The 14,870-nt window shown below is 43.4% G+C and overlaps 1 protein-coding gene across 1 annotated transcript in view; it reads left to right on the top strand.

Moving 5' to 3' along the window:
* Positions 1 to 14,870, top strand: part of BBS9 (Bardet-Biedl syndrome 9) — a 166,907-nt gene that overhangs the window by 106,435 nt on the left and 45,602 nt on the right. The window contains exons 19-20 of the mRNA XM_054385111.1: positions 4,319 to 4,501; positions 14,600 to 14,822. Of these exons, the coding sequence (XP_054241086.1) occupies positions 4,319 to 4,501; positions 14,600 to 14,822 (406 nt within the window). The remainder of the gene's footprint in view (positions 1 to 4,318; positions 4,502 to 14,599; positions 14,823 to 14,870) is intronic.

Raw genomic sequence — 14,870 nt, 5'->3', positions numbered from 1 at the left:
AACTTTAACAGTGAAGTTTTATGAAGCTTTTTTTTTTCTTCCTCTTTCCCAAAATAGAGACTAGACTTTGTGTGTTAGGTATCATTCAGGACTACTGGCATCCTTTTTTTACATCTACAGCCTGTTAAAGGGTGAGCATCTCCTTAGTCCATGAGTATAAAATGGAAAAAAAACCAATTCTGAGTCGAAGGACCCTTAAGGTAAAGGCCATGGCATTTACTGCTTATGGGATCTGTGCTTCTGAGCTATATAGCACAGTGTGAGCTGCAATATAGCAGAGAGGAAGAGACCACCTAGAAATTCAGTAATGACTGTCCAGGAGGTGTCCTTTGCCTTTGTGTGACAAGACCTGAATCCTTTACACAATAAGTGCAACTCTCTCTGCCTGTTTCTTCAGCAAAATTGCTATTAGCTGAGCATTATACAGCTAGCTTGCCCTTTTTCCTAATTCCATGAATTCTGAATTTATCCGTTGCACTGCCCCATCCAGTAGTGGTATTGTAGGAAGCATCCTGATGGCTGTCATCTGTATGTTTAAATTAATCTTAGCATATTTTTTGTCCTGTAATTCTCAGATGAATATTGGGCAGGAAAGTTGATTAGATACTTGAAGGCCCCTGTCAGACTGAGAAGAACTTGTCTGCTGTTGTTGCTTGTCTCGTCAGAAAGATGGAGCTGTTATAGTGCATGCAATGACTGGTTGCAGTGGTCAGCTGTTGGGTGCTATGTAGTGTTTTGTTTGTCATGTAGCTTCATCACCCATAACTCTGCTGATGAAAAGGAACTGCTCTATGGAATTCCACCTGGTGCAGAACATAGGGCACGAAGAACACCAGGGCTTTGGCCTGAGCAAACTGAAAGTGGGCAGAGTTACATCAAGTGACATGTCTGGTACTGTTACTCTCCTCCAACCAAAGTGTATTGTGTTGTTTTTCACTCTTCGGGATTCATTTCTGGCTTCTCCTTCCCATGATTTAGCAGAACTTTTTTGTTTTGTTCCTTGGCCCTGCTTCCTGCAGCCTTTGGACTCCTCAGCGTCCTGTGGGCTTTCCATTGGATTTGGGAACGTTAGCATTTTAAAATCTCAAACAAAAGCTATCAACGCTTTTCATTTGAAATGTTTCATATTTATAGTTCCCTAAACCTCTGTTTTCTTTATCTTCCCAGTCACATGGGAGCTCGGAGGGAACACACACACACATCACTGATGCCAGTGTTGCAGATTAAAAATAGTTTTTCTCCAGCAAATGCTAACAGCTGGCTGGCTTTGTTTCCCAGCTGAAGATGCATGGTACAGTATTTTCATTTTCCTGCTGCTGCCAAATGTTAATGGCTCCAGCTCTGCAAGTTTTACTTCGTGAATTCTGTTGTAATGCTAATTACACTTGAACTGCATTTCTGTGTGGCTTTCCCCTGCTCCCCTCAAGCACCTATTACCCACTCACAAAGCCAAGCCATTGAGGGAGCTGCTTTGTGTCGATTTAAACGACAAGACAATCATCACTGCAGTAAGCCAGGTATTACTGGGGCAATGTGAAGATGTAGAGAGAACCGAGTTGTGCTCCCCCAGGATAAACCCCTAACCTTTGTTCCCATCTTTTGGTTGAAGTATATCAGTGGGAACATCTCTTTGTGGTCTTAGTGAAATGATAGCAATTGTATATTGAAACTGCTGTCATCTTCACTTTTCACCCGTGGTGGGAAATATCTAAATATTGTATTTCAGGAAATGTGGCATTTTTTAAACAGTATTTTTCAAAATATCAATGTTTGTAATGCTGTGAGTGGACAATATCGTATACAGTGTCAAGTTAACTGCTGAACTGGGTAGAAAACAGTATCATAGCTCTTCTGGTTTTCCCTGTCTTGAAGGACACAGCAAAACTGTCTTCCCCTCTTAAAAGTGAGCCTGCTCTTTTGTTATTTCTTTTGATATTTGGCAGTTAAAGTGATCCTGCCTTCATAGAGATAGAATCATAGAATTGTTCAGATCCAACCATTAACCCTGCTTACCAAGTTCCCCACTAAATCATATGGCTGAGGGCCACATCTAAACGACCTTTAAACACATCCAGGGATGGTGACTCCACCACCTCCCCAGGCAGCTTGTTTCAATGTTTATATTCCAAAAGTCCTGGCAGTCTGGGGAAGTCCCCACAGACTGGAAGAGGGGAAACATTACTCCCATTTGCAAAAAGGGTAAGAAGGAAGAACCAGGGAACTACAGGCCAGGCAGTCTCACCTCTGTGCCTGGTAAGATCATGGAGCAGATCCTCCTGGAGGCACTGCTGAGACAGAAGAATAGTGAAGAGGTGATTGGGTACAGTCAGCATGGCTTCACCAAGGGCAAATCCTGCCTGACAAACCTGGTGGCCTTCTATGAACAGCTGACAACATTAATAGATGAGGGGAGAGCAACTGATGGCATTGACCTGGAGCTGAGCAAAGCCTTCCACACTGTCCCACACCACATCCTGGTCTCCAAACTGGTGACACAGGGGTTTGATGGGTGGACCACAAGATGGATAAAGAACTGGCTTGATGGCAGCACCCAAAGAGTGGCTGTCAATGGCTCCATGTCCCAGTGGAGGCCAGGGACAAGTGGAATCCTTCAGGGCTCAGTCCTGGGACCAGACTTTTTCAACATCTTTGTTGGTGCCATGGACAGAGGCATTGAGTGCACCCTCAGCAAGTTTGCTGATGACACCAAGCTGTGTGGTGCAGCAGACAGGCTGGAGGGAAGGGATCCATCCAGAGGGACCTGGACAGGCTGGAGAGGTGGGCACAAGCCAACCTCATGAGGTTCAACAAGACCAAGTGCAGGGTCCTGCATCTGGGTCGAGGCAATCCCAAGCACAAATCCAGGCTGTGCAGGGACTGGCTGGAGAGCAGCCCTGAGGAGAGGGACTTGGGGGTGCTGGGGGATGAGAAGCTCAACAGGAGCTGTCAGTGTGCACTTGCAGCCCAGAAAGCCAAGCAGAGCCTGGGCTGCATCAGGAGAAGTGTGGCCAGCAGGGCAAGGGAGGTGATTCTCCCCCTCTGCTCAGCACTGGTGAGACCCCACCTGGAGTACTGCATCCAGTTCTGGAGCCTCTATTACAAGAGGGCTCTGGACATGCTGGAAGGTGTCCAGAGAAGGGCCACCAGGATGAGCAGAGGGCTGGAGCTCCTCTTCTATGAGGAGAGACTGAGAGAGTTGGGGCTGTTCAGTCTGGAGAAGAGAAGGCTCTGAGGTGACCTTCTTGTGGCCTTCCAGGATCTGAAGGGGACTACAAGAAAGCTGGGGAGGGACTTTTTAGGGTATCAGGGAGTGACAGGACTGGGGGGGAATGGAACAAAGCTGGAAGTGGGGAGATTCAGGCTGGATGTAAGGAAGAAGTTCTTCCCCATAAGAGTGGTGAGAGCCTGGAATGGGTTGTCCAGGGAGGTGGTTGAGGCTCCATCCCTGGAGGTGTTTGCAGCCAGGCTGGATGAGGCTCTGGCCAGCCTGATGTAGTGTGAGGTGTCCCTGGCCATGGCAGGGGGGTTGGAACTGGCTGATCCTTGTGGTCCCTTCCAACCCTGACTGATTCTATGATTCTATGAATGCTTGACCACTCTTGCAGTGAAAAAATGTTTCCTGAAGTCCAGCCTAAACCTACCCTGGTGCAGCTTGAGGCTGTTCCCTTTTGCTCCATCACTTAATTACCTGTGAGAAGAGACCAGCACCTACCTGTCTATATTGTCCTTTCAAGTAGTTGTAGAGGTGATAAGGTCTCCCCTCAGCCTCAAAGTAAACAGTCCTAGTGTGATCCATGCATATTTTGGCATAAAAGCTGAAGCAACTGGTGTGAAACCTGGAGAGACCTGAGAGTTAATAACGTAACAGATGGCACTTGTGTTCATCTGGAAATAATCAGGTACTGCATTTTTAATGGCATAAAATCAGTGAATTTTTGATCAGTACAGTAGGCTTGCTGTGCATACAGGGATTAATGTCTTGTGTGGTATGAACCTGAAAGGGAGTTTGTTATGTATGAAGTGATGTGATTGGGATCAATTTCAGCAGTGCCTTAAGAACATGCTCTAAACAGGATCCTTTTTACACCGATGGTACTAGATTAATCCTGCTGCCATCTGGGCATGAAATCTTCCTGGGTATGCAAAAGAAGAGTCTAGATCAATGATTACTCATTTAATACTCTGTGGTTTGTGTTTATGGAAAACAGAATCCATCAGGCTCTTCTGAAGGAAAACAAGAGCATGCCAAAGGTAATTTCAGCGTTGAGTGTTCACGGAGGGTAAAATTATACTTAACAGATGTTTGTAATTTTTGCAGGTAATAGCTCTAGCAGATGCAGCAGAAGCAAACCAAGCCAACATGTTCCAGGCATTCACAAAGTTGAAAAGTGCCACCCATCTGGTGATTATGCTGCTTAGTCTGTGGCAGAAGCTCAGCACAGACCAAGTCGCTATTCTGGAAGCTACATTTTTGCCATTAGCAGAAGATACACAGGAGCTGGTAAGCATCTTGAAGAGCTGCTGGAAACAGGCCTTCAGACATTTAAATTTACATGTTTCTCCATCTACTTTGTGTTTGAAGTGATTTAGTAGCTTTATTAAGTAGGTATTTGATGCAAGTGACATTGTTTTCACAGAAAAGTGAAAGGAGTAGATTAGAGACTATTTCATTAAAGGATGTAGCTCATAACAGTTAGTTTCCACTTAATCCTTCCTTATCAAGCCAAGCAGGAGAGTTTCACATGAGTTTAGCTGGTTTTAGCTTCTGTCCAGTTTTCAGCACAACCAGAATAGCCCAATTTTTTTTGGAGACTCTCATGTAACTTCTCTATAATCTACATAGATGTGTACTCACAGGCACACATCCCAACAGCACCATAAAATAGAGACATGGACACAGAGGAGTTGAGTTAAAGAATCTAATCAACTTTACAATGAGGATCAATCTTGAGTTAATTTCAAGTTCAGCCTTTTTCCTTGATTCAGAATAAAGTACTGAAAGCTAGCATGCCACAGTTAGGAGAGAAATAACCTGACTTTAGTATGTACAACGAAGCCAGATTTTGGTACATACCCAGAATACTTAGAATAGTTTGTGGCCATTTAGAAAGCTTGTGTTGGGTTGCAAGTGAACCTAGGATCATTTGCAATCTCTGCCCACAGAGAGGGGGGAAGTGTTTTGGCATTTTGCATCGTATTGACCTGCAGCAAGCAAAGCAAAAGAGTTTTGTTGAGATTTATTTTGGATTTTGTCCTCATTTAAACTTGGAAAGTCAGGCTGCACAATGGAGTGTGCATTCCTTTTGAATGGAATTGAAAGGCATTTCATACTGATCTTAGGAAAACCTAAACAACCACTTTATTTTTCCATCACTGGCTTTTCTTTTGCCATCAGGAATTGCACTGCTTTTGCCTGTTTTGAGAAAACATGGTGAAATCTGTTGTATAGCCTATGTTACAGGGGATAACACCTCAGTATCTATCTGGATATATCCCTTGAAAGGGATCTGGACAGGCTGGATCCTTGGGCCAAGGTCAATTGTGTGAGATATATCAAAGCCAAGTGCTGGGTCTTGCACTTGGGTCACAACTCCATGCAGTGCTCCAGGCTCGGGGCAGAATTGCTGGAAACTGCCCAGCAGAAAAGGACTGGGGAGTGCTGTTTGGCAGCTGTCTGAATGTGAGCCAGTGTGTGCCCAGGTGGCCTAAAGGTCACCAGCATCCTGGCCTGGATTAGAAACGGTGTGGCCAGCAGGAGCAGGGAAGTGCTCAACCTCCTGGACTCAGTGCTGGTGAGGCCACACCTTGAGTGCAGTTCGGGGCCTCTCACTGCAGGAGGGACATTGAGGTGCTGGGCTGGGTCCAGAGAAGGGCTGCAGGGCCAGTGAAGGGTCTGGAGAACAGGTCTGGTGAAGAGCAGCTGAGGGAAATGGGGTTGTTTGCTCTGGAGGGGGAGGAGGCTGAGGGGAGAGCTCTCTATGGCTTCCTGAGGGGAGGCTGAAGCCTGGTGGGGTCTCTTCTCCCTTGTGTTGGGTGGTGGAAGGAGAGGAAATGGCCTGAGGTTGTGCTGGGGATGGTTTGGGTTGAATATTGGGACGGGTTTCTTTGCTGCAGGAGTGGTCAGGTGTTGGAACAGGCTGCCTGGGGAAGTGGTGGAGTCACCATCCCTGGAGGTGTTCAGGAAGTGTGAGGATCTGGCACTTTGAGACATGGTTTGATGGCCATGGGAGTGTTGGGTTGACAGGTGGACTCCATGATCTTAGAGGTCTTTTCCAGCTGAAACGATCCTGTGGTTCTGATGTAGTAGTTAAGGGCATTCCATGTTCAAGACCTCACACAAACATTGTAAGGATGTACATCCCGCGGTGCAGCAGGGTGGAAAGTGTAAACCAACAATAACCAGAGGTGGAAACAGAAAGGAAATCTTCCCAAAATACTGTAATGGGTGTGAAATTGTCATAGGACCAGTGAAATCTGAATCCAATTGGAGGAGGAGCTGAGGCAGGGAAGTGGGGCATGTTCTGACATACCAAGGATGTTTACAGCCAGAAGCTCCGAGCTAGCGTTCAGGTTTCCTTGCAAGCAGTCGAGTGGAACACTGGTGAAAGAAAGTGGCCTGAAGAATTTTTCTGCCACTCTTCAATCAATTCTGCACAATGGCTTGGATTTTCATTTGGAGGAAATGTGTTAGAAGACAGTTTGGGTGCAGTCTGCATCTCCAGAACACTTTCTGCCTTTTTATTTTTATTTTTGTTATTTTTTTTAATAGAAGGGAAATGTTTAGCATATCCTGTTGCCATAGAAAGAAATGCTTCTCTGACCATAACATCAACATCACCTTCATCCATACCATTCCATTTCACACACATTGCATCTTCTTTTCTAGACCTGGCACTCATTTCACTTAGCAAATACAGAAGCAGTGTTTTGTGTTCCCATTGTCACCAATTTTTTTTCTCAGCCTGCCAAATGATTCCTGTTGCTGCCAACTTTTGCCTAAGAACACATGAAGCTTGTTTTTTTTTCTTTTCTGCAAAGTAATGTTGCAAACTTCCATATTTTCTAGGAATGGCAGATATTTTGCATCATTTTAAAAGGTTGCTTTTGATGAATATTGGAAATAGGAGGTCATTCCCCCGTGTCAGTGATTCTTTCGAGAATTCTGGGCAGTCTTAGAAGTGTAACACTAATAATTGAATGAGGTCTCTCAAGTCTCTGCTTTTGACTAGGGGGCTAAACGTCCTCATCCTTCTGCTAATAAAATCATTAAGAAAGTGATGCCAAAACTGAATAAAAAGTAATCTTACTCACAGAGAAGTCAGGTGCAGTTTTGTCCAATGTATTTTGTTTCTGTGACACTAAAATTTAACCCATATTCCAAATACAGAAGTATGTGTTGTTGAGTACTTCAGAGCACAGCCTTACACCTCCAGGCTCACTACATTTTGAAATGGACACTGCTTTTCAGGCCTGTGCTTTGCTGTCTCTTGAAATACGTGGTATAAAACTGTGACAGAGTGCTTTTGGAATCAAAAGGAATCCGTGATTGCATTAATATTAAAGGTGTATCAAAGATTTTATTATGCAATTCACTTTTTCAATGAGAATTGGTGGCTGTCTGTGAAACTAGGATATTTGTTATTAGCTTATAGCAGGGGCTGACAGCTGCTTAAAGTACTTTTGAGGTACTGTGAAGTCTGAAAAATGCAAAAAAAGGAAGAAACAAACAAACAAAACCAAACCCCAAACCAAAACCAATGTAAGTGCAAAAAACCAAACCAAACCAACCCCCAAAACTACAAAAACAACAAAAAACCCACCTTAAACTAAAAACAAAACCAACCAACCAAACACCCCCCCCCCCCCAAAATAAACCAAAACCAAACCAAACCCCAAAACATTCAAACCCAAACCAATCCAGGGGATGATTTGCAGTGATTAAACTTTACCAAGCTGAGTTATCTGGATGGAAAAAGCTGTTTGAAAAATGCTGACTTTGTGCTAAGGCATATGTTTACAACAGGAAATCCTTTTGGGAAAAGGAGGGAATTTGTCCAGGCTGGTTTGAAGGGTTCAAAGGGTTGGTTCCACACAGGGGAGTTTTGATAGAATGGTTGCATGGCGTCAGGATTGACTGCTGGCTCATATGTCTGATAATTAAGCTATTAATGCTTTCTTTGTTTAGGGTATTACAAAGGGGAATAATGTCTGTCAATACTAACATTCTGACTTCAAGACTGATGGAGGGTCCTCAGCAGTAGAGCCATCAAGAGGAACTTTACTGAAGAATAAATATTTTCATAGTTCTCATAACGTTAGCAAATAATGACATGCAGGTGCTTCATGGCTCAGAATCATCCCTTTGTTGTTGTAGTCACGTTTAGGATGCTAGAGTTAAGAGTAAGAGCTCTAAGCTGGCATTGAGGAAGTATATTTTCATCTCCTTTTATGTCTGGAATTGTACCAACCAAATAAATGTCTGCATTTGATTTTGATTTCTTACTGAAGTTGTAATTGGGAAGAAAGAAAAAGAAATGGCGGGGAGTGAAATGTGTATTTTTAAGTGGCTCCATGATCTAGTGTAATTAACTTAAGTTACTGACTATAAATTCACTACTGCACAGTGTCGATTAGATAAAGTAGAAAAATACACTTTAAGGCAGTGATGAAAAAGAGGTGGTGTCAGAAGAGAATAATTAAGTGCCTAGTGAGAGGCATAGGGGCTGCTATCAGAAGTGTCTCTGCTTTCTGTAAGTGATCATCTGAGTGTAAATCACCAGCAGAAAAACCCAAAAAAGATCAGGGGGGAAAAAGATCACTTGGGAAAGTCTAGAGAGCCTGCTGGGTTTTATGCATGAGAGCAGATGGGGTTTGCTGTAGAGTTCTTCAGGGAAGTAAAAAATACCCTTTTGTGACAAGAATGCTGTAGTGAGTGAAAAAGTTCTCCGTTGCTTCTGTAATTCCAGGAGGCTGAATCCTGTCAAGACTAACAGGAAGCAATTCTAAAATTTACCATTAATTTTTAGTAGTTTGAAGCTTTGAGCTAATAAATACATCTTTGGTCAAAGTAATTTTTGAGCTCTGGTTCTTAGAATTTATTGGAAATTTTCACTTTTCATGAATTCTTAGAGTTACTGAGAATAGAATGCAATTTAGGCCTTCATCACAGTAAAATACATCTGGACTTATCATTATTCTCCCTCTTCTTTCTAGAAATGAGATAGATGAGACAACTGAAAACAAGTAGTTTTAGAGAGAAAAAACATATGCAATTTGCTGCCTTTTTTCCTATTGGGAAAAAAGTACTTCCACTTTTGGTTTTTTTGTGTTTTCTCTTTTCCCCTTTCTTTTTCAACTAAAGAGATCTTCTCCCATTTGAATCAATGCCATGCAACAGAACCATTCACAAAGACTTTTATGGTACAGTCAAGCATCTAAGTTCAGTAGAGGTTGAAAAAAAACCACCTAGTAAGCTTTAAACTTTTAACCACTGAATCAGAAGTAAAGAACTTCAAGCTTTTCCTGGTAAACCCCATCATCTTTCAGTAAGAAAGGGTCTGCCTCAGTGTGAAGTTTAATTTTCGTTTGGAGTGACATAAAATGGTCAAAGGAGGAAAAAATGAAGGTGAAGGAATGAGATTCCCACTCCTTCCTGGGCAGGGGAACTCCAGTATGAGGTAAAGAGGTTAAAACTGGAGTAGAGATGCCTGGGTCCTGTCAGTGTCCTTTGCTCAGGCATCCAAATGTGACCCAACTGGAGGATAAGAGAGGAGCATGCCTCAGGTACCAGCCTTTGCTTTTTATCTTTTGTTGTGGAAGCTACACTGTCGTGCTCAGCACTCTGCTCATTTTCCTCACCTGGGTACTTTGAGGGACTAGAAATCCCACAGTTTGGAGCAACAGATCTGAGTTTCAAATTAGTGCTCTCCAAGACCTAAGGGACTATGAGGATTTAAATAGGAAACAAACTTTTTGTCAAATTGTGTTCTTTAGCAAGGCTGAAATATTTGAGCAGGGCTGGTTCCATATTACACAGCTTTTGGACACACTGACACACTTGTCAGGCTTTCATAGTATCTGATACTGGTAACCTTACTGTAGTGAGAGAATGAAAGTTCCTCCCCAGGCATATCGCTGATATCAAAAGAAAATATGGGCTGAGATGCAGTAGAGACATCTCAAGAAGCAGCTTGTTGTGGTGTATGCTATCTCTACCTTTTTCTCCAGATCAGGAATGACAAGGTCTGATTCCTCTTCCTTGTATTAAACATTGTCTTGCTGAACTTCATGACATTGTGGACCTCGTGCATGGCAGACCTACTGTTGAGTGTATAGCATTCGGTAGCAAGATCACAGAACCACAGAATGGTTTGGGTTGGAAGGGACCTCCAAAGGTCATCCAGGCCAACCCCTTCTGCAGTCAGCAGGGACATCCTCCACTAGATCAGGTTGCCCAGAGCCCTGTTAAGCCTCACCTTGAATATGTCCAAGAATGGGGCCTCAGCTACCTCCCTGGGCAACCTGTTGCAGTGTTCCTACTACCCTCAAGGTAAAGAACTTGTTCCTAACATCCAATCTGAATCTGCTCTTCTCTAATTTGAAGCCATTGCCCCTTGTCCTATCCCTGCAGGCCATTGTAAACAGTCCCTCTGAAGCCTTCTTGTACTCCCTTCAGCTACTGGAAGGCTGCTCTTAGGTCTCCCTGGAGCCTTCTCTTCTCCAGACTGAACACCCCCAGCTCCCTCAGCCTGTGCTCATAGCAGAGGTGTTCCAGCCCCCTGACCATTTTTGTGGCCCTCTTCTGGACCTTGCTCCATCAGGTCCGTGTCCTTCCTGTGTTAAGAGATCCAGAGCTGGCTGCAGTACTCCAGGTGAGGTCTCACCAGAGCAGAGTAAAGTAGCAGAATCAGGACTCCTGCTGTGTTTGTGTGCTTGCAGACAGCTTTGGCAGCATCTGCAAAACCCAAACAGCCCCTCAGTTTTTCTCTCTAATTGGTGAAAAGTTCTTTCCCTCAAAGAAAGATGAAGTGTTAGATGATTTCAGTGCTAAAAAGCAAAACAAGAGATCTCTGAAGCTGGCAACAAAGGCAGCAAATCGTTCCATTCATGCAGTGCATACAGGAGTTTCTCTCATCAGTTCCCAGAAAAGGTTCAATCATAGAATCATAGAATCAGTCAGGGTTGGAAGGGACCACAAGGATCAGCCAGTTCCAACCCCCCTGCCATGGGCAGGGACACCTCACACTAGATCAGCCTGGCCAAAGCCTCATCCAGCCTGGGATGATTCTTAAAATGGTTGTAAGAAGAATGGTTGTAATATTTTAGCAATAGTTTTTCAGGAACACTCACAAGGAAAGTTTGTCAGCTCCACTTCTGGCAGAATAGGCGAATTTTGCTTGCCATCTTTGTGGCTGCTGGGGCTATTGCCTCCTCTTTGAGACAATTCAGGTCAGTTAGAAATAGAGAATGCACTTGGATGTGGGTTAGGATGAGTGATAGCACAGTGACGTCCTGACAAAGTGTGCTGTTGGTTTGTGGCTACCAGTTTGGTAGGCCTGGCTTGGTGGATTACCAGTTTGTATATGGAACAATAATTTTTTAATTAAAAAATCAAAGCAAAAGCAAAGTGTTGAGAGACCCATGGCAGGTGTTTCTTGTGAAATTACAGCCCTTGCCGATAGGGAAACCTCTTCTTTGGTGGTTTGGAAATGCATCAATGCCAAGATTGTTATTCAATAAGGTGAGTTTCCAAATATTTCAGTGTTTTTGAGAGCTGATGAAATCATTATTGTGACTAAAATCACGAAATAAGATATAGACAGGCAAATTCCTGAGTTAACAGCTGGAAGAATCCCCTTAATTTGGCACGCTCCACTTTTGCATAGTTTGTGCAGAATGCTTCACATTGCATTTGAATTCTTTCTGAAGTGTCTTGGCTAAGCCTCCAGCATGAATTACTTCATAGGCAGTTTGAGAAATGGCTGTTGCCTTAGGAATAACATTTATTGATAAAGGCTTTCAAAGCAGATTGAGGCTTTTTAAGAGAGACTTCTGAAGATACAAATACCTGTCTGGCTCATGAACACAGCTTAGGAACAATCAAGTTTGACTGATGTGCTATTTGGATGATTTCTTTACACTTAAGACAAATAGTATTCATTTGTACCTCTCAAACTAAAGTTTCCACAATCCCTAAGAGTAAATTCTATAAGCAGTTGTTTTTCTCAGACTTACCTCCCAACAGTCATTTTTTGCTCCCTCTCTATGCTGTCCAGCCCCTCCTTTCCCTGGAATGTTTAGTATTTTAATAAGCCCTTACAGGAACCTCAAATATCACAGAATCACAGATGTTAGGAACTTGAAGGGACCCAGAAAGATCACCCAGTCCAACCCCTCTGCCAGAGCAGGACCACCCAGAGCAGGTCACACAGGGACACATCCTGGCAGGTTTTGGATGCCTCTAGAGAATGAGACTCCACAACCTCTCTGGGCAGCCTGCTCCAGGGCTCTGTCACCCTCACAGTGAAGTCTTTCCCCCATGTTTATGTGGAACCTCCTATGCTCCAGCTTGCAGAACACTACGTAGTGACTATTAGAGCTGTGACTGTAGAATCGTTTGTCAGTGTGGGCTCTAGACCAGAACATTTTCAATGTCAAAGGCTTGAAGAATTTGCTTGTTCCTTCAGTTCTCTCCTTGCACCAATGAAAATTGCTGATAAACAGAGTATTCTTTGTGGCCATTGATGGCTTAGCTGTAAAAACCACATCAACAGATTTGCATCAAGGGTTTTTTGTTTGCTTGTTTGTTTTTTTCTTTCTTTTCATGTAGAGGTAGCTTTTCTGTACTCTTTCACTAAAATCTACTTTGAATTCAACTGGACGTGCTGGGAAAACAGTCCTTGAGTTGGAGAAGAGACTTTCATGGTCTACTGAGAAACCAGTCTTACAGGGAAATTAAAGACAAGAACAAGGGTTGGCAAATGTTAAGTCTGTGGAACAAAGTTAAACGTACCTGTGTGAGCCAAGGACAGGGTGCTGGCCATTTTTAATTTCCTGACTTCTGTTAGCATTTAAATGAGGTGACAAGTACAAGCTTCTTTTGCCTGCATTTTTACATCTTATTTGGAGGGCCAGCTTCTCAGCTACTGTGTGCTGACACCAGTTCATCACCTGTTTGTTTATCTTTTAGTGAAACTCAGCTTCTTCTGTCGCCTTATTTTTCATGATTTGTAGTGTAATTAGGAGTGTCTGGCTTGACTGTTTTTGATGCTTGGTACATATTAAGTTTCACTGCCCGGTGTGTGGGAATGTAGGCAGCGTTTACCAGCTCATTAACCTCTTCAAATTGACTGTGGAATGGATTATTTCCTGTCACCATCCACAGGTCAGTGGCTGGATTACACTCCAATGAAATTTTTCTGGAATATTTGAAAAACGCTAAGCTATCGCAGCACTGATTGACTGGCATGATTTTTCCAATTTACATTTAGATATGACAGTAGGTTAATGTTGTCATTGTTCTGAGGTCAGGAAAGGCAAACCTTGACTAAGGAAACTCCTGTAGCTGATGTTTTTCCTCTGCCAAATGGAAATGTTTTATACACCTATAGCATGTTTCCAGGGCTCTATTAAGAACAGTGTATGAAGTGCCTCTAACTGTGTTCTTGCTGACCTACTTGATCACTAGTAAACATCTGTCCTGATCATGTTCTTAGAAAGTAAAAAGGTCAGGAAGGGTGGCTTTGCTTCTCCATGTAGGACCTAGCCTTCACAGAAGCCATATTTGTATTTACAACCCAGTTCTCTTCTTAATTTTATGTCATATCCAGGAACTTCTAGTTTTCAGTTTTTAATACAACTACAGAATGTATCTGTTAAGTCACACACTGTCTGTATATTGTTGAAATTATATCTCTCTGTTAATATTGGGGCAAGTTTGGGTTTTTTTAGGCTGTCTTGGGAAATTTTTGCTTGTACAAGGTAAAGAACTCAGTGTTCCTGACACTCATTAATAGCCAAACTATCACAGAATCACAGAATCAGTCAGGGTTGGAAGGGACCACAAGGATCAGCCAGTTCCAACCCCCCTGCCATGGGCAGGGACACCTCACACCAGATCAGGCTGGCCAGAGCCTCATCCAGCCTGGCTGCAAACACCTCCAGGGATGGAGCCTCAACCACCTCCCTGGACAACCCATTCCAGGCTCTCACCACTCTCATGGGGAAGAACTTCTTCCTCACATCCAGTCTGAATCTCCCCACTTCCAGCTTTATTCCATTCCCCCCAGTCCCATCACTACCTGAGATCCTAAAAAGTCCTTCCCCAGCTTTCTTGTAGCCCCCTTCAGATCCTGGAAGGCCACAAGAAGGTCACATTGGAGCCTTCTCTTCTCCAGACTGAACAGCCCCAACTCTTTCAGTCTGTCCTCATAGGAGAGGTGCTCCAGCCCTCTGCTCATCCTCATGGCCCAGCTATGTTTTATCCACTGGTTTATTTTGAAAATTCTTAGTCCTTGATTTTTTTCACTTGATTTTTTTTATATACTATATCACATTACAGCTCACCTAATTTTATTTCATTTCCTTTTCATTAATTCAGGGTTGGGAAGAGACTGTGGATGCTGCCATTTCTTACCTGTTAAGAACTTGTTTGTCTAAGAGCTCTAAGGAACAGGCTCTGACTGTCAGCAGCCAGTTGTGCATGCCCAAAGATACAAGCAGACTGAAGAAAAACATCACCCTCTTTTGTGACAGATTGGCCAAAGGTGGTCGCCTCTCCTTGAATACAGACTCAGCCACTCAGCAAGCTGCTGTCTTGCCAGGTAAGACATGAAGCATTTGTTCATAATTCATAGTAACTATTTGTATAT

The sequence above is a fragment of the Indicator indicator genome, chromosome 11 (assembly GCF_027791375.1).
Source record: "Indicator indicator isolate 239-I01 chromosome 11, UM_Iind_1.1, whole genome shotgun sequence".
Classification (NCBI taxonomy): Eukaryota; Metazoa; Chordata; class Aves; order Piciformes; family Indicatoridae; genus Indicator; species Indicator indicator.
Note: the sequence above shows the minus strand (reverse complement) of the source record. Positions and strands in the feature narration are given on the sequence as shown.